Raw genomic sequence first — 26,059 nt, forward strand, 5'->3', positions numbered from 1 at the left:
TTGGCGTAAATAAAAAGAACGTTTTTGCTACTCACCAAAACAAAGGCGGGTTGTGTCATTAGAAAGCCTACTTTCCTTAGTGGACGCACTCTGAGCCCCCCACCACACATATAAACGGTACTTTTTGGGCAAAAGGGGATTTTGTTTCCACCGGGAAAAAAATACTTTTAGTTACTCCAATGCGCCCTCTACCGATATTGCCCAGAGAACTGCCTCATAGAGAATATTTTTCCTACACAATCATTAGGTCTCTCTCTGCTCTGCCCACAGGACTGTGCATAGAAGCCCAAGCCCCTGAAAGGAGGAACCCTAAGTTGACGTTTTGCCCCGTTTTCCCCTTTCCCTAACAAGTTAATAAAAGACAATTTAAGTTACATTTAAGTTGAATCTGACTCTGAGCCTCTTGTTTTATTGTGAATCTTGCCTATTCTCCCCTGGGTAGCCACAGTGTGTGTGGTGCGTTCAGAAGAGCCCACAGTCCTTCAGGTTGGTCTTGATGATGACGTCGGTGACGGCGTCGAAGACGAACTGAACGTTCTGGGTGTCGGTGGCGCAGGTGAAGTGGGTGTAGATCTCTTTCGTGTCCTTCTTCTTGTTCAGGTCCTCGAACTTGGTCTGGATGTAACTGGCCGCTTCGTCATACTTGTTGGCTCCTGGGAGGCGAGAATGTGGAACGGTGAGGAAATAGCTTCCTCCGTAGTGAACATGATTAATAGATTATGTAAATAGGAACATGACCTAGGTTAGCACCTTTCTCTGTAGGAACATGATTAATATAGATTATGTACATAGGAACATGACCTAGGTTTTAGCACCTTTCCTCCGTAGTGAACATGATTAATATAGATTATGTACATAGGAACATGACCTAGGTTTTAGCACCTTTCGGAACCCTGAATACCTTTTTCCTATGTGTGATGTCGGCATGACATCCCACATACAAAAAAGGTATTCAGGGTTCCGAAAGGGGCTAACCTAGGTTTGTGCTTTTTGTGTCAGCTAGCCTGAATCCATTTGGACTGTTATTCCCCTGACACCATTCCCCCTGTCTCAACTCAACTCAACTCAACTCAACTCAAATTGTATATAGAACACATCTCAAATGACCAAAGTTAACCAAAGAGCATATACAAAGAGAATACAACATATAGCAGGAGAAACAACAATAACACAAAAGGATATACAACAAAATGCATGCAGAAATTGAAAAACAAGTTAAAATATGCACAGCAGAAAATAATGAGGTGGAATCTATAGTCTTGGGAGTATCAGAATTGCTCAAAAGCCAGAGAGAAGAAATGTGTCTTCAATAGTGATTTAAAATGTTCTGCGGACCGGGAGGCTCTCATTCTAATATGAAGTGGCAGGCTATTCCAGAGCCTCGGGGCAGCCACAACAATTGATTGATTGATTGAAATATTTATTAACAGTTTGCAGAATTTACAGTACATTTCAAGCACAAACTCAATACAAAGACTGTTAACTGTGAGTGGACGACCCAATTAAGCATTACACTTGTTTACAACAGGGTCCACATTGTTCAATTCATCAAAACATTTAGAGACATACAAATAGACACTTCTATGTAGCTAAAGAACAGAACAGGAATTCATCATATAGGAAGCAAAAAGGGAAAAGATACATATACAGTGAGGGGAATTCACCCATTCACAATGGGTGGGATTCAGATTTTACAGAGGCCAGTTTCGAATTGCAGCCATCCGTAGGTGCCCTTTGAGAGCGGTTTTGAAGGAGTCAAGGGATTCACATGTCTTAATGACTGTTGGTAGGGCGTTCCACATTTTGGTGGCATAGGAGCGAAAATAATTTAGTCCCTCGTTTGTGCCGAATCTGGGTTGCACATGGTTTGTTGCACTCCCTCTGGTGTTGTGGGTGTGGACTTTGTTTACATTAAGGAAGTATCTAGACAGGTACATGGGTATCTTAGTGAAGTATCTAGACAGGTACATGGGTATCTTAGTGAAGTATCTAGACAGGTACATGGGTATCTTAGTGAAGTATCTAGACAGGTACATGGGTATCTTAGTGAAGTATCTAGACAGGTACATGGGTATCTTAGTGAAGTATCTAGACAGGTACATGGGTATCTTAGTGAAGTATCTAGACAGGTACATGGGTATCTTAGTGAAGTATCTAGACAGGTACATGGGTATCTTAGTGAAGTATTTACACAGGTACATGGGTATCTTAGTGAAGTATCTAGACAGGTACATGGGTATCTTAGTGAAGTATCTAGACAGGTACATGGGTATCTTAGTGAAGTATCTAGACAGGTACATGGGTATCTTAGTGAAGTATCTAGACAGGTACATGGGTATCTTAGTGAAGTATTTACACAGGTACATGGGTATCTTAGTGAAGTATTTAGACAGGTACATGGGTATCTTAGTGAAGTATTTAGACAGGTACATGGGTATCTTAGTGAAGTATTTAGACACCCTACACCCATTCATGGTCACCCCCTTATCTTCAGGGTATGGTCACCCCTACACCCATTCATGGTCACCCCCTTATCTTCAGGGCATGGTCACCCCAACACCCATTCATGGTCACCCCCTTATCTTCAGGGCATGGTCACCCCAACACCCATTCATGGTCACCCCCTTATCTTCAGGGCATGGTCACCCCTTACACCCATTCATGGTCACCCCCTTATCTTCAGGGCATGGTCACCCCAACACCCATTCATGGTCACCCCCTTATCTTCAGGGCATGGTCATCCCTACACCCATTCATGCACATTTTAGGATAAGCTAACACAGGATGTCTATCCCTCCCTTCCATATTACATCCTGGCTAATGCTCCATGCATCCTGTTCTTCCTCCTGGCTCCCCAGCTGTGGAATGACCCCCATGTGCCCAGTCAGGACTGGAATGACCCCCATGTGCCCAGTCAGGACTGGAATGACCCCCATACATATTTTCACCGCGAAAACAATATTTATGTTTTAGTGGGGAAAACATAAATTAGGCTGGGCCATTGTGTGCGACAGCGCCACCTACCTGCATATTCAGGGTAGCAGATGGTGAGCGGGCTGCGACAGATCTTCTCCTCAAACAGGTCCTTCTTGTTGAGGAAGAGGATGATGGAGGTCTCTGTGAACCACTTGTTGTTGCAGATGGAGTCAAACAGCTTCATGCTCTCGTGCATTCGGTTCTGGAGGGAGGGACGCCTAAGTTAGACCACTGACAATTAGGGTTCTGGAGGGAGGGACGCCTAAGTTAGACCACTGACAATTAGGGTTCTGGAGGAAGGGACACCTAAGTTAGACCACTGACAATTAGGGTTCTGGAGGGAGGGACACCTAAGTTAGACCACTGACAATTAGGGTTCTGGAGGGAGGGACACCTAAGTTAGACCACTGACAACTAGGGTTCTGGAGGGAGGGACACCTAAGTTAGACCACTGACAATTAGGGTTCTGGAGGGAGGGACACCTAAGTTAGACCACTGACAACTAGGGTTCTGGAGGGAGGGACACCTAAGTTAGACCACTGACAATTAGGGTTCTGGAGGGAGGGACGCCTAAGTTAGACCACTGACAACTAGGGTTCTGGAGGGAGGGACACCTAAGTTAGACCGCTGACAATTAGGGTTGAGTATCACAATTTGGTTTCAAGTAGGAACCGAATCCAAATGTACCGGGTAACCATACAAATGAAGGTATCAAACATTTAACCGTCCAGTTATTTCTCCCCTTAAAGAAAGAGTACAACCATGAACTACAACAGGTGGTCCCTGAAGGTATTGCACGTTGGTCCCTGACCATGCATTTAGTAATTGTAGCAAAGTGAAGATGTTGTATTTTCCTCCACAGAACAGTGCACTAAACTTGTGCTTGCACCGTTCCGTGGAAGTGTGTCAATGTTTGTCAGTTACTGGGAAGTCTGAGGTTAAGAAATTCCACAGAAAAGGGAGTTATTTTCTATTTCTAACAAAAAAATACGGGGAAGCAGCTTTTTGCTTCTACGGGCCGTCGGCTTGGAACAAGCTCCCACTGTACCTTCGTCAGGCAGCCTCTGTAGACATTTTTAAAGCTCAGCTCAAGACGCACTTATACAACATTGCCTTTAATTGATATTTTATTTTTTATTTTTCATGTCCTCACTGTAACTGCTTGTTTTTTAATGTCGTTGCCTTGCTTTTCTTTTATTCTCCATTGTTCTGTAAAGCACTTTGAGCTGCATTTCATGTCATGAAAGGTGCTATACAAATAAAGTTTTATTATTATTATTATTATTATTATTATTGTGTTGACATGGAATAAATAAACATATTCTCATAGTCTCAAAGTTGACAACTTAAATAGGGAAACGTGTTTCAGCATTGTCTTAGGGGTGGCTTGTATCAATGGGGCAAGGGGGGCTCAGCCCTCCCTATCTTATGGAGTAAAGATGAGAAATTATTATTAACCCATTTTGGTGTTTTAAACATTATGTTATAATTTAGCTATTGAAAAATAGCAGATCTACAAGCTCATAGCGCGACACAGAGTGGCGCGCTACGAGCTTGTAGGTCTGCTATTTTTTTTAAATCGTGAAAATGTGCCTCAAATTTGGAATATATTTTTTCAGAACGAACGTTTTTAACTCAAATCTTTGCTTCTGGGGGGGGGGGGGGGGGGTCCCTGTAACAACATATTTTCAGATGGGGGGGGTCTTGGTGGGCAATTACAGATCATTTTTGGGGTCCTTGACATGAAATATTGAGTGATATAGGCCTAGAAACATATAGGTATTTCAGAAAATGTCTGAAAACTGGCTGAGGCTTCCATTGGATGAATGATTGACAGCTGCCAAGACACGCCTGCTTGGTTTACTTGCCATTGGGGCTGAAATCTCTCAGCCCCAGAGCCAATAGAGGGCTGTGCTCAGCCCTAAGGCCCGCCTCAGACCGTGAGGTCATTGGCTTTTGATCAATCACAGCACCTGCTCGTGTGTGGTTGTTTATGATGTGAAAGAATGGCGGGTGGAAGTATTTGAAATGAAATAAGTTTATTATTTACTTTATAATCCGTTTTGTCCCGTGTCCGTGGAGGGGAAAATGAAGTGAAGAGACTGGGAGCATATCGTCCATTTTGGATATAACAAAAGGAAAGGATACGAAGAATACGTTTTGTGAGTTATAAATTCTTGCTTGGGGCAGACAGCTGACCGCACACCGGACCCACAGAAAGGTAGAGTGGTTCTGCTTCATTCATTCATCTCACAGAGTTTAGAAACATAATCTCTGGTTTAATCACATTGAAAGTGGCTCGAGCTCTCGTTGAGTTGGGGAGAGAGAGGGGAGACAGAGAGAGAGAGAGAGAGAGAGAGAGAGAGAGAGAGAGAGAGAGGCTGTGTTTGTGTGCGTGTGTTAGTGTTGTTTGGGTGCGGTGTGCGTGCGCGAGTGCGTGCGCCTTGCAAGTTGCTTGCATCTTTATTCCATTTTGGTCGGTGCCGTCTGCGCCAGTTGCGCGCAGCGCGCGAGCGTGTGTGTTTGATTCGTCTTGGCGCTTGTGTGTGTGTGTGTGTGTGTGTGTGAGAGCGAGCACGTGCATGTGTACTGTCCTTATTAATGACAGTATAAGAGCAGCTATCTGTACAAATACAAACCATGTTCAGGGGAGTGTTTGTTGTGGGCATGCACTTCTGTTGTTGTGGAGCTCTTTCTGTAACAAAGTATAGGCCTGTAGTACAGTGTCATTGCTGTAACAAAGTATAGGTCTGTAGTACAGTGTCATTGATGTAACAAAGTATAGGTCTGTAGTACAGTGTCATTGCTGTAACAAAGTATAGGTCTGTAGTAGGCCTACAGTGTCATTTCTGTAACAATAGGTCTGTAGTACAGTGTCATTGATGTAACAAAGTATAGGCCTGTAGTACAGTGTCATTGATGTAACAAAGTATAGGCCTGTAGTACAGTGTCATTGATGTAACAAAGTATAGGCCTGTAGTACAGTGTCATTGCTGTAACAAAGTATAGGCCTGTAGTACAGTGTCATTGATGTAACAAAGTATAGGTCTGTAGTACAGTGTCATTGATGTAACAAAGTATAGGTCTGTAGTACAGTGTCATTTCTGTAACAATAGGTCTGTAGTACAGTCTCATTGATGTAACAAAGTATAGGCCTGTAGTACAGTGTCATTGATGTAACAAAGTATAGGCCTGTAGTACAGTGTCATTGCTGTAACAAAGTATAGGTCTGTAGTACAGTGTCATTGCTGTAACAAAGTATAGGTCTGTAGTACAGTGTCATTGCTGTAACAAAGTATAGGCCTGTAGTACAGTGTCATTGCTGTAACAAAGTATAGGCCTGTAGTACAGTGTCATTGCTGTAACAAAGCATAGGTCTGTAGTACAGTGTCATTGCTGTACTTTGATATCTGGAATATGATGCTATTGCTGCAGGTTGAACTAGTAGCATATAGTATAATCAAATGGATGTCTTATAGCCCCCCCCCCCCCCACCCAAAATCACTGCCAGCCACCACTGTCTGTATCTCAGCAGGTACTACGTATACACATTTAAATACATTTTACTTCATGTAACGTTTAAAATAATTCAGATATTTTTGTTATCTAAACATGTGACCTTAACCCATTCTGAACGGGAACCCATTTTGGTGTTAGCATCATGTCATGCTTTAGCTATTGAAAAATAGCAGATCTACAAGCTCATAGCGCGCCACCGAGTGGCGCGCTATGAGCTTGTAGGTCTGCTATTTTTGAAAAATCGAAGAGCGACCTGACATTTTTAGAATCTGATCTCAAGTCAGAATGGAGTTAATCAGACCAGTGTGTGTCCAGTGGAAACCTCGTATGAATCTGATCTCAGGTCAGAATGGGTTTTAAAAGAATACCTATATGGAGAATTAGAACCTGAACCAGAATCGATACCACCCTAACAACAAACATCCCTACTCTGACACTAGCCTATGGCAGCATTCCTTTAGGGGTTTATGATCGTTACGTCATGTTGTGTAGTCATTGTTTTGTAGTCATTGTTTTGTAGTCATTGTTTTGTAGTCATTGTTTTGTAGTCATTGTTTTGTAGTCATTGTTTTGTAGTCATCAGGCCGGAAACCCTCAATCTGGAACTTCCTTTCCCTCGAACCGGAAGAATAATACCTTCCCAATAAAATGTGACTCGCATCAAGGCTTTTATTGGTACGGTTAACAGGGCCTTAACCCATTCTGACCTGAGATCAGATTCTAAAAATATCTTCTACATCCTGACAGTTTTCATTCTGACCTGAGATCAGATTCTAAAAAATGTCTTCTACATCCTGACAGTTTTCCATTCTGACCTGAGATCAGATTCTAAAAAATGTCTTCTACATCCTGACAGTTTTCCATTCTGACCTGAGATCAGATTCTAAAAATGTCTTCTACATCCTGACAGTTTTCATTCTGACCTGAGATCAGATTCTAAAAATGTCTTCTACATCCTGACAGTTTTCCATTCTGACCTGAGATCAGATTCTAAAAATGTCTTCTACATCCTGATAGTTTTCATTCTGACCTGAGATCAGATTCTAAAAAATGTCTTCTACATCCTGACAGTTTTCCATTCTGACCTGAGATCAGATTCTAAAAATGTCTTCTACATCCTGACAGTTTTCCATTCTGACCTGAGATCAGATTCTAAAAAATGTCTTCTACATCCTGACAGTTTTCCATTCTGACCTGAGATCAGATTCTAAAAAATGTCTTCTACATCCTGACAGTTTTCCATTCTGACCTGAGATCAGATTCTAAAAAATGTCTTCTACATCCTGACAGTTTTCCATTCTGGCCTGAGATCAGATTCTAAAAATGTCTTCTACATCCTGACAGTTTTCCATTCTGACCTGAGATCAGATTAAAAAAAATGTCTTTTACATCCTGACAGTTTTCCATTCTGACCTGAGATCAGATTAAAAACAATGTCTTCTACATCCTGACAGTTTTCATTCTGACCTGAGATCAGATTCTAAAAAATGTCTTCTACATCCTGACAGTTTTCCATTCTGACCTGAGATCAGATTCTAAAAAATGTCTTCTACATCCTGACAGTTTTCCATTCTGACCTGAGATCAGATTCTAAAAATGTCTTCTACATCCTGACAGTTTTCATTCTGACCTGAGATCAGATTCTAAAAAATGTCTTCTACATCCTGACAGTTTTCCATTCTGACCTGAGATCAGATTCTAAAAATGTCTTCTACATCCTGACAGTTTTCATTCTGACCTGAGATCAGATTCTAAAAATGTCTTCTACATCCTGACAGTTTTCATTCTGACCTGAGATCAGATTCTAAAAAATGTCTTCTACATCCTGACAGTTTTCCATTCTGACCTGAGATCAGATTCTAAAAATGTCTTCTACATCCTGACAGTTTTCCATTCTGACCTGAGATCAGATTCTAAAAAATGTCTTCTACATCCTGACAGTTTTCCATTCTGACCTGAGATCAGATTCTAAAAAATGTCTTCTACATCCTGACAGTTTTCCATTCTGACCTGAGATCAGATTCTAAAAAATGTCTTCTACATCCTGACAGTTTTCCATTCTGGCCTGAGATCAGATTCTAAAAATGTCTTCTACATCCTGACAGTTTTCCATTCTGACCTGAGATCAGATTAAAAAAAATGTCTTTTACATCCTGACAGTTTTCCATTCTGACCTGAGATCAGATTAAAAACAATGTCTTCTACATCCTGACAGTTTTCATTCTGACCTGAGATCAGATTCTAAAAAATGTCTTCTACATCCTGACAGTTTTCCATTCTGACCTGAGATCAGATTCTAAAAAATGTCTTCTACATCCTGACAGTTTTCCATTCTGACCTGAGATCAGATTCTAAAAATGTCTTCTACATCCTGACAGTTTTCATTCTGACCTGAGATCAGATTCTAAAAAATGTCTTCTACATCCTGACAGTTTTCCATTCTGACCTGAGATCAGATTCTAAAAATGTCTTCTACATCCTGACAGTTTTCATTCTGACCTGAGATCAGATTCTAAAAATGTCTTCTACATCCTGACAGTTTTCATTCTGACCTGAGATCAGATTCTAAAAATGTCTTCTACATCCTGACAGTTTTCATTCTGACCTGAGATCAGATTCTAAAAATGTCTTCTACATCCTGACAGTTTTCATTCTGACCTGAGATCAGATTCTAAAAATGTCTTCTACATCCTGACAGTTTTCATTCTGACCTGAGATCAGATTCTAAAAATGTCTTCTACATCCTGACAGTTTTCCATTCTGACCTGAGATCAGATTCAAAAAATGTCTTCTACATCCTGACAGTTTTCCATTCTGACCTGAGATCAGATTCTAAAAAATGTCTTCTACATCCTGACAGTTTTCCATTCTGACCTGAGATCAGATTCTAAAAAATGTCTTCTACATCCTGACAGTTTTCCATTCTGACCTGAGATCAGATTCTAAAAAATGTCTTCTACATCCTGACAGTTTTCCATTCTGACCTGAGATCAGATTCTAAAAAATGTCTTCTACATCCTGACAGTTTTCCATTCTGGCCTGAGATCAGATTCTAAAAAATGTCTTCTACATCCTGACAGTTTTCCATTCTGACCTGAGATCAGATTCTAAAAAATGTCTTTTACATCCTGACAGTTTTCCATTCTGACCTGAGATCAGATTAAAAACAATGTCTTCTACATCCTGACAGTTTTCATTCTGACCTGAGATCAGATTAAAAACAATGTCTTCTACATCCTGACAGTTTTCCATTCTGACCTGAGATCAGATTCTAAAAAATGTCTTCTACATCCTGACAGTTTTCCATTCTGACCTGAGATCAGATTCTAAAAAATGTCTTTTACATCCTGACAGTTTTCCATTCTGACCTGAGATCAGATTAAAAACAATGTCTTCTACATCCTGACAGTTTTCATTCTGACCTGAGATCAGATTCTAAAAAATGTCTTCTACATCCTGACAGTTTTCCATTCTGACCTGAGATCAGATTAAAAAAAATGTCTTCTACATCCTGACAGTTTTCATTCTGACCTGAGATCAGATTCTAAAAATGTCTTCTACATCCTGACAGTTTTTCATTCTGACCTGAGATCAGATTCTAAAAAATGTCTTCTACATCCTGACAGTTTTCATTCTGACCTGAGATCAGATTCTAAAAAATGTCTTCTACATCCTGACAGTTTTCATTCTGACCTGAGATCAGATTCTAAAAAATGTCTTCTACATCCTGACAGTTTTCCATTCTGACCTGAGATCAGATTCTAAAAATGTCTTCTACATCCTGACAGTTTTCCATTCTGACCTGAGATCAGATTCTAAAAAATGTCTTCTACGTCAGTCGCTCTTCGATTTAAAAAAAATAGCAGACCTACAAGCTCGTAGCGCGCCACTCGGTGGCGCGCTATGAGCTTGTAGATCTGCTATTTTTCAATAGCTAAAGCATAACATAATGCTGAGACCAAAATGGGTTCCCTTTCAGAATGGGTTAACAGGGCCTTAAGGGCCCATTCGGACCCCTGAGAACCAGGTGTTAGACCCACCATAGTCTGTCTGGACAGACTGTCAACTCAAAGGAAAAGAGGGCACTGTCCTTTCCTTTGTTTTAGCCAATGGGTTCCAAGATTGGAGCCAACATAAAGTAACTAAAGTTCCAACATTGGCCACAAGCTGTCAGTGTTGTTCTATATTTAAATGCCAAACTGGCACAGTTTGTTCTTTAGCATCATTAATGTCTCAGCGAGTACACTCAGTGGGCACTTTAGGTACACATGTTCATGAATGCAAACACCCTACCGTACCTACCTACCTCCCTCCCTCCCTCCCTCCCTCCCTACCTACCTATCCCCCTACCTCCCTCCCTCCCTCCCTCCCTACCTACCTACCTACCTACCTACCTACCTACCTCCCTACCTCCCTCCCTCCCTCCCTCCCTCCCTCCCTCCCTCCCTCCCTACCTACCTACCTACCTACCTACCTACCTCCCTACCTCCCTACCTCCCTCCCTCCCTACCTACCTACCTACCTACCTACCTACCTCCCTCCCTACCTCCCTCCCTCCCTCCCTCCCTACCTACCTACCTACCTACCTACCTCCCTACCTCCCTCCCTCCCTCCCTCCCTCCCTCCCTCCCTACCTACCTACCTACCTACCTACCTCCCTACCTCCCTACCTCCCTCCCTACCTACCTACCTACCTCCCTACCTCCCTCCCTCCCTCCCTCCCTCCCTCCCTCCCTCCCTACCTACCTACCTACCTACCTACCTCCCTACCTACCTACCTCCCTACCTCCCTACCTCCCTCCCTCCCTCCCTACCTACCTACCTACCTACCTACCTCCCTACCTCCCTACCTCCCTCCCTCCCTCCCTACCTACCTATCCCCCTACCTCCCTCCCTCCCTCCCTCCCTACCTACCTACCTACCTACCTACCTACCTACCTACCTACCTACCTACCTACCTACCTACCTCCCTACCTCCCTCCCTCCCTCCCTCCCTACCTACCTACCTACCTACCTACCTACCTACCTCCCTACCTACCTACCTCCCTCCCTCCCTCCCTACCTACCTACCTATCCCCCTACCTCCCTCCCTCCCTCCCTCCCTACCTCCCTCCCTCCCTCCCTCCCTACCTCCCTCCCTCCCTCCCTACCTACCTACCTACCTCCCTCCCTCCCTCCCTCCCTCCCTCCCTCCCTCCCTACCTACCTCCCTCCCTCCCTCCCTCCCTACCTACCTACCTACCTACCTACCTACCTCCCTACCTCCCTACCTCCCTCCCTCCCTACCTACCTCCCTACCTCCCTACCTCCCTCCCTCCCTCCCTCCCTCCCTACCTACCTCCCTCCCTCCCTCCCTCCCTCCCTCCCTCCCTACCTACCTCCCTCCCTCCCTCCCTCCCTCCCTCCCTACCTACCTACCTCCCTCCCTCCCTCCCTCCCTCCCTCCCTCCCTACCTCCCTACCTACCTCCCTACCTCCGTCCCTCCCTCCCTCCCTCCCTACCTCCCTCCCTCCCTCCCTCCCTCCCTCCCTCCCTCCCTCCCTCCCTCCCTCCCTACCTACCTACCTCCCTCCCTCCCTCCCTCCCTCCCTCCCTCCCTCCCCTCCCCTCCCCTCCCTCCCTCCCTCCCTCCCTCCCTCCCTCCCTCCCTCCCCCCCCCCCCCCTCCCTCCCTACCTACCTACCTACCTCCCTCCCTCCCTCCCTCCCTCCCCCCCCCCCCCCTCCCTCCCTACCTCCCTCCCTCCCTCCCTCCCTCCCCTCCCCTCCCCCCTCCCTCCCTCCCTCCCTCCCTCCCTCCCTCCCTCCCTCCCTACCTACCTCCCTCCCTCCCTCCCTCCCTCCCTCCCTCCCCTCCCTACCTCCCTCCCTACCTCCCTCCCTACCTCCCTACCTCCCTCCCTCCCTCCCTCCCTCCCTCCCTCCCTCCCTACCTCCCTCCCTCCCTCCCTCCCTCCCTACAACCCTCCCTCCCTCCCTACAACCCTCCCTCCCTCCTTACCTCCCTCCCTACCTCCCTCCCTCCCTCCCTCCCTCCCTACCTCCCTCCCTACCTCCCTACCTACCTCCCTCCCTCCCTCCCTACCTCCCTCCCTCCCTCCCTCCCTCCCTCCCTCCCTACCTCCCTACCTCCCTCCCTCCCTCCCTACCTCCCTACCTACCTCCCTCCCTCCCTCCCTCCCTCCCTACCTCCCTCCCTCCCTCCCTCCCTACCTCCCTACCTCCCTCCCCTCCCTCCCTCCCTACCTACCTCCCTACCTACCTACCTCCCTCCCTCCCTCCCTCCCTCCCTCCCTCCCTACCTCCCTCCCCTCCCTCCCTCCCTCCCTACCTCCCTACCTCCCTCCCCTCCCTCCCTCCCTCCGTCCCTCCCTACCTACCTCCCTCCCTCCCTCCCTCCCTCCCTCCCTACCTCCCTACCTCCCTCCCCTCCCTCCCTCCCTCCCTACCTCCCCCCCCTCCCTCCCTCCCTACCTCCCCTCCCTCCCTCCCTCCCTCCCTACCTCCCTCCCCTCCCTCCCTCCCTCCGTCCCTCCCTACCTACCTACCTCCCTCCCTCCCTCCCTCCCTCCCTCCCTCCCTACCTCCCTACCTCCCTCCCCTCCCTCCCTCCCTACCTCCCTCGCCTCCCTCCCCTCCCTACCTCCCTCCCTCCCTCCCTCCCTCCCTCCCTCCCTCCCTCCCTCCCTCCCTCCCTACCTACAGTTGACATGAACAGAACGTGGTATGATTGTTACTGCTTGTTACTACTGGCGCGGACACAACGTTGTACGGGGTGGTATGAGTTAAATTAACCCTATGGATTTTACAGTGTAGTTTGGACACACACACACACACACACACACACACACACACACACACACACACACACACACACACACACACACACACACACACACACACACACACACACACACACACACACACACACACAGCAGCGCCGACTACGTGGGTGCGTCTGTGCTTGAGCACCCATGAAGAAAATAGGAACACAAATGACAAATTAGCACCCCTGGGCTTCATTAGCACCCCTGGGCTTCATTAGCACCCCTGGGCTTCATTAGCACCCCTGGCTTCATTAGCACCCCTGGCTTCATTAGCACCCCTAGGCTTCATTAGCACCCCTGGCTTCATTAGCACCCCTGGGCTTCATTAGCACCCCTAGGCTTCATTAGCACCCCTGGCTTCATTAGCACCCCTGGCTTCATTAGCACCCCTGGGCTTCATTATCACCCCTGGGCTTCATTAGCACCCCTGGGCTTCATTATCACCCCTGGGCTTCATTAGCACCCCTAGGCTTCATTATCACCCCTGGGCTTCATTATCACCCCTGGGCTTCATTAGCACCCCTGGGCTTCATTAGCACCCCTAGGCTTCATTATCACCCCTGGGCTTCATTAGCACCCCTAGGCTTCATTATCACCCCTAGGCTTCATTATCACCCCTGGGCTTCATTATCACCCCTGGGCTTCATTAGCACCCCTGGGCTTCATTAGCACCCCTGGCTTCATTAGCACCCCTGGGCTTCATTAGCACCCCTGGGCTTCATTAGCACCCCTGGCTTCATTATCACCCCTGGGCTTCATTATCACCCCTGGGCTTCATTATCACCCCTGGGCTTCATTAGCACCCCTGGCTTCATTAGCACCCCTGGCTTCATTAGCACCCCTGGGCTTCATTAGCACCCCTGGGCTTCATTATCACCCCTGGCTTCATTATCACCCCTAGGCTTCATTATCACCCCTGGGCTTCATTAGCACCCCTAGGCTTCATTAGCACCCCTGGGCTTCATTAGCACCCCTGGGCTTCATTAGCACCCCTAGGCTTCATTATCACCCCTGGGCTTCATTATCACCCCTGGGCTTCATTATCACCCCTAGGCTTCCCAGAATTGTAATTTTTGTCACGTATAGTCACACCTTTCCACCTTTACGGGCAAACAAACCATGGAGGGGGAATTAAAAAACTTCAGTGCACTGTGCCTTAGTGCCTACACATGTTGTAAACTTCAGTGCACTGTGCCTACAGCGACATGTGTAGGCACAATGCAAGGAATGAATGCATTCGCCATGTATCCGAAGGAAGTCTGATCCAATCACTTTTAGATTTCTCCAGTTTAATCCTGAGTTTAAGTTTTGTTGTGTTCAAGATCTGATTTTAGGCATGTTTAAGCCTCCAGGAAAATCCGTGTTGAGGTTCTTAATCCACTGTTTTTCAACTGTCCAGTTGGGATTGTGTTGAAGTCCAGCGCATTTTAGAGCTTCAATGCATGAAATGTTGAACCAACCTTATGGTTGTCTTTTTTGCATTGTTAATATTGTATCTGTGTTGTCCCAGCCTTGTACCTATTGTTTTACCCGTTTCTCCGACATATTGTAAACCACATTTTTCACATGTGATTAAGTAAATGCAGTTGCTGGTTCTGGTTGTTATTCGTTGTTTAATCTCTAACACGCGTTTTGTAGTTCCATTTTTGACTAATTGTTTGGGTTTGAAGTATTCTGGTCCCTGGCGTGCTGGTGTGTTGATTTCTTTTAGCTTGCTGTGTACTAGATAATGTTTAAGGTTTTTGTTTTTTCTGTAGGCCGATATAATTTTATAATATTTTAGAAGATCATCCGTTCGGTTCTCAAAATTCCTTTTTATTCTGTTGTTGGCTAGTGTGGCTGTGTTGAATAACTGGCTATCAGGACAGTTATAAGAAGTATTCGCCTCTGCACGCACACACACACACACACACACACACACACACACACACACACACACACACACACACACACACACACACACACACACACACACACACACACACACACACACCGATTCCTTACCATCTCCTCATCTTCACACACACACACACACACACACACACACACACACACACACACACACACACACACACACACACACACACACACACACTGATTCCTTACCATCTCTTCATCTTCACACACACACACACACACACACACACACACACACACACACACACACACACACACACACACACACACACACACACACACACACACACACACACACACACACACACACACACACACTGATTCCTTACCATCTCCTCATCTTCACACACACACACACACACACACACACACACACACACACACACACACACACACACACACACACACACACACTGATTCCTTACCATCTCCTCATCTTCACACACACACACACACACACACACACACACACACACACACACACACACACACACACACACACACACACACACACACTGATTCCTTACCATCTCCTCATCTTCACACACACACACACACACACACACACACACACACACACACACACACACACACTGATTCCTTACCATCTCCTCATCTTCACACACACACACACACACACACACACACACACACACACACACACACACACACACACACACACACACACACACACACACACACTGATTCCTTACCATCTCCTCGTCTTCGGCCAGCATCAAGTCGTACGCGCTCAGGGCAACACAGAAGATAATGGCGGTGACCCCTTCAAAACAGTGGATCCACTTCTTCCTCTCTGAACGCTGACCACCCACATCAAACATCCTGCCATGGGGGGGGATGGAGGAAAATATAAAGGTTAACCCATTCTGACCCTTCGATTTTTTTCAAAAATAGCAGACCTACAAGCTCATATCGCGCCACTCGGTGGCGCGATACGAGCTTGTAGGTCTGCTATTTTTGAAAAATCGAAGAGCGACTGACATGGAAGACATTTTTTGAATCTGATCTCGGGTCAGATCAGAAAACTGTCAGCATGTAGAAGACATTTTTAGAATCTGATCTCAGGTCAGAATGGGTTAAAAATGTCAGCTGGGATCTATTATTATTACTAAAGTAAACACCTTTAATGTTTAACTATATGGCAGGATCAATCTCTGTAAATGCCTGGACGTCAGAATAAGATTAGGATGGAGTGTGCCCAATCAGACACCCTGCCCCGCCCCCTATGTACGCGTGCAGTGGCACCCTGGATCAGTGTCGTTTTCGTCGACTAAAACTATCTATGATGACTTAAAATAAGACTAAATATACTGACAATTTCGTCAACAAATAAAAACTAGACTAAAATGTTAGGACGGGACTAGTGGACAAGAGATCCAGTATAAGTCATTTTACACTTGGTTGCATGCTGAAAATAGCATAGCATAGATCTATGCATAGCATAGCATAGATCTACAAGCTCACAACGCGTCGCGTTGCGACGCGTTGTGAGCTTGTAGATCGGCTATTTTCAACAAGTGTAAAAACAGTCATGACGGCATCAAGGCCCGCCAAAATACATTTTAGTCGACTAAATCACCTGTAGATTTAGTCGACTAAAATCTTATGACATTTAGTCGACTAAAACTAGACTAACACTAAAACATTCCGGGTGACTAAAATGTGACTAAAACTAAATGAACACTATTCAAGAGACTAAGACTAAAACTAAAATAGAAATGTGCTGCCCAAAAACAACACTGCCCTGGATGCCCCAAATTGAAAATAATTCAACTCAAAGCAGCTTTAGGCGATTTACGCGTGTCTGTCAACAAGGGCTTAAGGCACTGCAAAGCAAGCCTGTCTGACCAGGCTGCTATAAGGCACCACAAGGCAAGCCTGTCTGACCAGGCTGCTATAAGGCACCACAAGGCAAGCCTGTCTGACCAGGCTGCTATAAGGCACCACAAGGCAAGCCTGTCTGACCAGGCTGCTATAAGGCACCACAAGGCAAGCCTGTCTGACCAGGCTGCTGCTAAGCTTGTGCAGAGCGAGTCACAGTCTGGTGGCCATGCATGATGGAAGCCTTTTATACGTCAACAACAAACAGTCCTTATTCGCTGTGTAGAAAACAACAAAACAACAAACAGTCATTCGCTGTGTAGAAAACAACAACAAACAGTCCTTTGCTGTGTAGAAAACACGCCCGGCATGTCGTGAACAACAAACAGTCCTTTGCTGTGTAGAAAACAACAACAAACAGTCCTTCGCTGTGTAGAAAACAACAACAACAAACAGTCCTTCGCTGTGTAGAAAACAACAAAACAACAAACAGTCCTTTGCTGTGTAGAAAACAACAAAACAACAAACAGTCCTTCGCTGTGTAGAAAACAACAACAAACAGTCCTTCGCTGTGTAGAAAACAACAAAACAACAAACAGTCCTTCGCTGTGTAGAAAACAACAAAACAACAACAGTCCTTCGCTGTGTAGAAAACAACAAAACAAACAGTCCTTTGCTGTGTAGAAAACAACAAAACAACAAAACAACAAACAGTCCTTCGCTGTGTAGAAAACAACAACAAACAGTCCTTCGCTGTGTAGAAAACAACAACAAACAGTCCTTCGCTGTGTAGAAAACAACAAAACAACAAACAGTCCTTCGCTGTGTAGAAAACAACAACAAACAGTCCTTCGCTGTGTAGAAAACAACAACAAACAGTCCTTCGCTGTGTAGAAAACAACAAAACAACAACAGTCCTTCGCTGTGTAGAAAACAACAACAAACAGTCCTTTGCTGTGTAGAAAACAACAACAAACAGTCCTTCGCTGTGTAGAAAACAACAAAACAACAAACAGTCCTTCGCTGTGTAGAAAACAACAACAAACAGTCCTTCGCTGTGAAGAAAACAACAACAAACAGTCCTTCGCTGTGTAGAAAACAACAACAAACAGTCCTTCGCTGTGTAGAAAACAACAAAACAACAACAGTCCTTCGCTGTGTAGAAAACAACAACAAACAGTCCTTGCTGTGTAGAAAACAACAACAAACAGTCCTTCGCTGTGTAGAAAACAACAACAACAAACAGTCCTTCGCTGTGTAGAAAACAACAACAAACAGTCCTTCGCTGTGTAGAAAACAACAACAAACAGTCCTTCGCTGTGTAGAAAACAACAAAACAACAAACAGTCCTTCGCTGTGTAGAAAACAACAAAACAACAAACAGTCCTTCGCTGTGTAGAAAACAACAACAAACAGTCCTTTGCTGTGTAGAAAACAACAAAACAACAAACAGTCCTTCGCTGTGTAGAAAACAACAAAACAACAAACAGTCCTTCGCTGTGTAGAAAACAACAACAACAAACAGTCCTTCGCTGTGTAGAAAACAACAACAAACAGTCCTTCGCTGTGTAGAAAACAACAACAACAAACAGTCCTTCGCTGTGTAGAAAACAACAACAAACAGTCCTTCGCTGTGTAGAAAACAACAACAACAAACAGTCCTTCGCTGTGTAGAAAACAACAACAAACAGTCCTTCGCTGTGTAGAAAACAACAACAAACAGTCCTTTGCTGTGTAGAAAACAACAAAACAACAAACAGTCCTTTGCTGTGTAGAAAACAACAAAACAACAAACAGTCCTTCGCTGTGTAGAAAACAACAACAAACAGTCCTTCGCTGTGTAGAAAACAACAAAACTACAAACAGTCCTTCGCTGTGTAGAAAACAACAACAAACAGTCCTTCGCTGTGTAGAAAACAACAAAACAACAACAGTCCTTCGCTGTGTAGAAAACAACAACAAACAGTCCTTCGCTGTGTAGAAAACAACAACAAACAGTCCTTCGCTGTGTAGAAAACAACAAAAAAACAACAGTCCTTCGCTGTGTAGAAAACAACAACAAACAGTCCTTCGCTGTGTAGAAAACAACAACAAACAGTCCTTCGCTGTGTAGAAAACAACAACAAACAGTCCTTCGCTGTGTAGAAAACAACAACAACAAACAGTCCTTCGCTGTGTAGAAAACAACAACAACAAACAGTCCTTCGCTGTGTAGAAAACAACAACAAACAGTCCTTCGCTGTGTAGAAAACAACAACAACAAACAGTCCTTCGCTGTGTAGAAAACAACAACAAACAGTCCTTCGCTGTGTAGAAAACAACAACAACAAACAGTCCTTCGCTGTGTAGAAAACAACAACAAACAGTCCTTCGCTGTGTAGAAAACAACAACAAACAGTCCTTCGCTGTGTAGAAAACAACAAAACAACAAACAGTCCTTCGCTGTGTACAAAACAACAAAACAACAAACAGTCCTTCGCTGTGTAGAAAACAACAACAAACAGTCCTTTGCTGTGTAGAAAACAACAAAACAACAAACAGTCCTTCGCTGTGTAGAAAACAACAAAACAACAAACAGTCCTTCGCTGTGTAGAAAACAACAACAACAAACAGTCCTTCGCTGTGTAGAAAACAACAACAAACAGTCCTTCGCTGTGTAGAAAACAACAACAACAAACAGTCCTTCGCTGTGTAGAAAACAACAACAAACAGTCCTTCGCTGTGTAGAAAACAACAACAACAAACAGTCCTTCGCTGTGTAGAAAACAACAACAAACAGTCCTTCGCTGTGTAGAAAACAACAACAAACAGTCCTTTGCTGTGTAGAAAACAACAAAACAACAAACAGTCCTTTGCTGTGTAGAAAACAACAAAACAACAAACAGTCCTTCGCTGTGTAGAAAACAACAACAAACAGTCCTTCGCTGTGTAGAAAACAACAAAACAACAAACAGTCCTTCGCTGTGTAGAAAACAACAACAAACAGTCCTTCGCTGTGTAGAAAACAACAACAAACAGTCCTTCGCTGTGTAGAAAACAACAAAACAACAACAGTCCTTCGCTGTGTAGAAAACAACAACAAACAGTCCTTCGCTGTGTAGAAAACAACAACAAACAGTCCTTCGCTGTGTAGAAAACAACAACAACAAACAGTCCTTCGCTGTGTAGAAAACAACAACAACAAACAGTCCTTCGCTGTGTAGAAAACAACAACAAACAGTCCTTCGCTGTGTAGAAAACAACAACAACAAACAGTCCTTCGCTGTGTAGAAAACAACAACAAACAGTCCTTCGCTGTGTAGAAAACAACAACAAACAGTCCTTCGCTGTGTAGAAAACAACAACAACAAACAGTCCTTCGCTGTGTAGAAAACAACAACAACAAACAGTCCTTCGCTGTGTAGAAAACAACAACAAACAGTCCTTCGCTGTGTAGAAAACAACGAAACAGCAAACAGTCCTTCGCTGTGTAGAAAACAACAACAAACAGTCCTTCGCTGTGTAGAAAACAACAACAAACAGTCCTTCGCTGTGTAGAAAACAACAAAACAACAACAGTCCTTCGCTGTGTAGAAAACAACAACAAACAGTCCTTCGCTGTGTAGAAAACAACAACAAACAGTCCTTCGCTGTGTAGAAAACAACAACAAACAGTCCTTCGCTGTGTAGAAAACAACAACAACAAACAGTCCTTCGCTGTGTAGAAAACAACAACAACAAACAGTCCTTCGCTGTGTAGAAAACAACAACAAACAGTCCTTCGCTGTGTAGAAAACAACAACAAACAGTCCTTCGCTGTGTAGAAAACAACAACAACAAACAGTCCTTCACTGTGTAGAAAACAACAACAAACAGTCCTTCGCTGTGTAGAAAACAACAACAAACAGTCCTTCGCTGTGTAGAAAACAACAAAACAACAAACAGTCCTTCGCTGTGTAGAAAACAACAACAAACAGTCCTTTGCTGTGTAGAAAACAACAAAACAACAAACAGTCCTTCGCTGTGTAGAAAACAACAAAACAACAAACAGTCCTTCGCTGTGTAGAAAACAACAACAACAAACAGTCCTTCGCTGTGTAGAAAACAACAACAAACAGTCCTTCGCTGTGTAGAAAACAACAACAACAAACAGTCCTTCGCTGTGTAGAAAACAACAACAAACAGTCCTTCGCTGTGTAGAAAACAACAACAACAAACAGTCCTTCGCTGTGTAGAAAACAACAACAAACAGTCCTTCGCTGTGTAGAAAACAACAACAACAAACAGTCCTTCGCTGTGTAGAAAACAACAACAAACAGTCCTTCGCTGTGTAGAAAACAACAACAAACAGTCCTTCGCTGTGTAGAAAACAACAACAACAAACAGTCCTTCGCTGTGTAGAAAACAACAACAAACAGTCCTTCGCTGTGTAGAAAACAACAACAAACAGTCCTTCGCTGTGTAGAAAACAACAAAACAACAAACAGTCCTTCGCTGTGTAGAAAACAACAACAAACAGTCCTTCGCTGTGTAGAAAACAACAAAACAACAACAGTCCTTCGCTGTGTAGAAAACAACAACAAACAGTCCTTCGCTGTGTAGAAAACAACAACAAACAGTCCTTCGCTGTGTAGAAAACAACAACAACAAACAGTCCTTCGCTGTGTAGAAAACAACAACAACAAACAGTCCTTCGCTGTGTAGAAAACAACAACAAACAGTCCTTCGCTGTGTAGAAAACAACAACAACAAACAGTCCTTCGCTGTGTAGAAAACAACAACAAACAGTCCTTCGCTGTGTAGAAAACAACAACAAACAGTCCTTCGCTGTGTAGAAAACAACAACAACAAACAGTCCTTCGCTGTGTAGAAAACAACAACAAACAGTCCTTCGCTGTGTAGAAAACAACAAAACAGCAAACAGTCCTTCGCTGTGTAGAAAACAACAAAACAACAAACAGTCCTCCGCTGTGTAGAAAACAACAACAAACAGTCCTTCGCTGTGTAGAAAACAACAACAAACAGTCCTTTGCTGTGTAGAAAACACGCCCTGCATGTCGTGAACTCTTCAGGACAACTCTATGCAGTGCTAATGTCAGGTTTCTGCAAAACAGTTGTGGAATAACTCCTTCGATCTTTTTAGTGTAGAAATACCACAATTATACAAGTTAAAAGTCCTGCATATAATCAAATCAAAAATCTTGAGTAAAAGTGCAAAAAAGTATTGGCATCAAAAATATACTTAAAGGTATATTCAGTGATTTCACTTAATTCAATTTTTTTGTTTTGTTGTGATAATCCTCCCTACTATAGAGTGTGCTGACCATATAAGGAGTTCCTCCCTGTCCCCAGTTAACCCCTGGGGGTAAAAAAAACCTTAGGTTTCGTTTTTTACTCTCTATCCTGATTGGACGAAAGACTTTGGGTCCCAGCCAAAAACGAAACCTAGGGTTTTTTGAGTGAAATCACTGAATATACCTTTAAAGTAAAATATACTATACTATATATACTATATTTTAATATTTTAAATATACTACTAATATACTATACTATGCAAAATGTTGTGAGCTGTAGATAAAATAGGGTATAAGTGGTTAACGTACTGTATGTTTTGTATTAATAATCTAAATCTGCAAAGAAACTAAAGTTTTCAAATGATTGTAGTTCAAGTACAACATCGTAGTGCAAGTGCAATATCTGCCTCTCATATGTAATGGAATAGAATTATTTGAATGACAGAAACACAGAAAAATCCTAAATTGGACTTGAATAGCATACTTGAGTGAATGTAACCCCTTTTGGTGTTAGCATCATGTTATGCTTTAGCTATTGAAAAATAGCAGACCTACAAGCTCGTAGCGCGCCACTCGGTGGCGCGCTACGAGCTTGTAGGTCTGCTATTTTTGAAAAGTCGTGAAAATGCGGCGCAAATCTTTGATTATATATTTCAGAGCGAACATTTTTAACTAAAATATTGGCTTCTGGGGGGGATTGTTTTGTATTATCTCTGGCAAAGCCCTCACTTTCAAAACCACGTCCAAAATAATAGCGGGTATGTTTTCGTCGCTGGGAAATTATGAAACCGCTAATTGTCTAGATTAGGGCTGTCAAAGTTAACGCACTATTGACTAGTTAACTCACAATCCTTTTAACGGCACTATTTTTTTTGACGCGCCATTAACGCACTGTGAAGTTTGACAGAATGGTTGAGAGACGCATGGCAATTTTACACTGAAGAGTTGAATAATTGTTATACAGCTGCATTACTTAAGTTAATTTAAGTCTACACAATTAGAAAACATGTTATTTTGATCAACATGGCCTGTTATCTCTCGTAATGGTACCATTGGCCAACATCAATACAGTTCTTTAGTTTGGGTCTGGAAGGCTAAATGTCATCAAATGGTGGTTCCGTGGCTCAAATGCAGAATAAATAATGGGCCTTGATAAGAAAGATCTTGAAAACCAGTGATTTAAGGTATATTTAGAACAGATAAAAAATATGCGATTAATTTGCGATTAATCACAGTTAACTATGGACGATCATGCGATTAATCAGATTAAATATTTTAATCGATTGACAGCCCTAGTCTAGATAGAACAATGGTTCCCAAACACTGGGTTGGGACCCATTTTATTTTTATTTTATTTTTCTTCCTACATTTAGTTTTTAACTTAATTAGTATTCCAAAACGAAGTGGTCAGATGGGTTGGCCTTCAGTGGAGTGCTGAATGGGCCCTGATCCAGAAAAAGTCGCTATAGTAAAAAACAAGCATTTCAGTTTGTATGAATCAGTGTTGTTTTTGGCAGCAAGTTTCTATTTTAGTTTTAGTCATAGCCTTTGGAATAGTGTTAATTTAGTTTTAGTCACATTTTAGTCACCCGGAATGTTTTAGTGTTGTAGTCTAGTTTCAGTCGACTAAATGTCATGAGATTTTAGTCGACTAAATCTACAGTTGATTTAGTCGACTAAAATGCATTTTGACGGGCCTTGATGCCGTCGTAATGGCAGATTTTACATATGCTGAAAATAGCAGATCTACAAGCCCACAACGCGTCGTAGCGACGCGTTTTGGGCTTGTAGATCTGCTATTTTCAGCATGCAAACAAGTGTAAAATGACTTATACTGGATCTCTTGTCCACTAGTCCTTTCCTAAGATTTTAGTCTAGTTTTTATTTGTCGACGAAATTGTCAGTATATTTAGTCTTAGTTTCAGTCATCATAGCTTAGTTTCCATTTAGTTTTCGTCAGTGAAAAAAGGTAGTCGACGAACATTTTTCGTCCTAGTAGTTTTAGTCGACGAAAACAACACTGGTATATGAACTATGAATGCTTACTTGAAGTGCAGTTCCTTGAAGGTGAAATGTGTCTCCACGATGCCCGTGGTCTTCACGCGGGTCCTCAGCACGTCCTGCTCGGTGGGGACGTAGTCTGCCCTGCCGATCCTCTCCATGTCATTCAAGTAGCTGTCAACCATTCCATTCAATACATGCAACGAAGCAATTAAAATGCATGGGGAGCACACACAGTGGTTTCCAAACCTTTCAGCTCAAGACCCTAAAATATGCATTTGGTGTCTCACCACGGACCCAAACATAATTATAGCCTACAAGTAATATAAAAATCACACCTGTGTGAAGTGAGCGGTGCACTGTTCCCCGCAAAACATCCAGAACCCAGGAACACCCCCTTGGGGGCGGCGGCCTGGTTCTGGCGAGCCGCCCCGCGTCCGGAACGGTCGAGAAACGACAGAGTTACCGTGTTGCAGCTTTCCGTGCTCGGACATGTATATACGGACATGCGGACATACGGATGGACGGACATAGCTCGGTAATGGAGCGGAGGCACCGCTCAAAAATGTACCAGTGACCCATAAAGAACTGGGTCTGTGTCCCAGACTGTCCCGGGCCCAAAGGGAAACACTGCACTACACAAGGACCGCTCTCACATCGCTTCTATACGCCTACCACTAAACCTAGAATCTTCAATGGCGTACATGTGGTGAAAATATCAGATCTACAACTAAGCTCAGTCACAGCGCAACCGCAACACTGCCATGAAACAAAGTGTAAATTAGGATTACACAAGCATTACATCAGCATTCAGACTTTGAATGATGATGCAATGCTTGTGTAAAGCCTGATTCTTCTGACAGGGGGTAATGATGACTTTTTTTATATCGTTTTGGACATTCCAATTTCCAACAGTAACGATTTCAAAGTCATCCTTATCCCTATCCCTGAATCAAAGTATTTCTTTCTACATAAAAAAATAAAAAATAAAAATCAGAGTATGTCTTCCGCCACTACTACTACTGCTACCTGTATTTCCCTCTGGGCATCAATAAAGGTTTATCATATCTTATCTTAATAAAGGTTTATCGTATCTTATCTTAATAAAGGTTTATCGTATCTTTATCTTAAGCTGTCCATGAGAAATCCTTTACCGCATTGTGAGGACAGAGCTTTATTATCGTCACTGCTGATGTCAGTTCTTTAACCCATTCTGACCTGAGATCAGATTCTAAAAATGTCTTCTATACCCAGTTTTCTGAAAAAGCCATGTTTCTATGTCAGTCGTTCTTCGATTTTTCAAAAATAGCAGACCTACAAGCTCATAGCGCGCCACTCGGTGGCGCGCTATGAGCTTGTAGATCTGCTATTTTTCAATAGCTAAAGCATAACATGATGTTAAAGGACCACTTCAACACTTTTCAACCTATAATAGGTCCTCACTAATAATCATGAAAAAATGGCACGATTATTTTCTACTCAGTCTGTGTCTCATAGGACGGCTGTGGGCAGATTAGAAACCGTCTTCCAGTGACATCATCATTAGGCAGATGATTTTTTTTAAACAAGATTCTTTTACAAAAATATTTCGATTTTTAACGATGGCTTCCATTTTCCCATTGCAACTTTTCAGGACTAGAAAGCCTGCAGTTTCTATTAGCTTGTATTCCCCATCGATGATGTCACTGGAAGACGGTTCCTGAA

The 26,059-nt window shown here is 43.6% G+C and overlaps 1 protein-coding gene across 1 annotated transcript in view; it reads right to left on the bottom strand.

Annotated features, from left to right (window-relative positions):
- Nucleotides 1-462: 462 nt before the first annotated feature.
- LOC310863096 (guanine nucleotide-binding protein G(i) subunit alpha-2-like) overlaps nucleotides 463-26,059 on the bottom strand; it is a gene marked incomplete at both ends in the record, with an annotated part of 142,917 nt that continues 117,320 nt past the window's right edge. Inside the window, 4 exons of the mRNA XM_083771219.1 lie at nucleotides 463-653; nucleotides 3,025-3,178; nucleotides 15,953-16,082; nucleotides 24,401-24,529. Of these exons, the coding sequence (XP_083627345.1) occupies nucleotides 463-653; nucleotides 3,025-3,178; nucleotides 15,953-16,082; nucleotides 24,401-24,529 (604 nt within the window). The remainder of the gene's footprint in view (nucleotides 654-3,024; nucleotides 3,179-15,952; nucleotides 16,083-24,400; nucleotides 24,530-26,059) is intronic.

The sequence above is a fragment of the Protomyctophum parallelum genome, assembly GCF_964188405.1.
Source record: "Protomyctophum parallelum genome assembly, chromosome: 8".
In the NCBI taxonomy this organism is placed as follows: domain Eukaryota; kingdom Metazoa; phylum Chordata; class Actinopteri; order Myctophiformes; family Myctophidae; genus Protomyctophum; species Protomyctophum parallelum.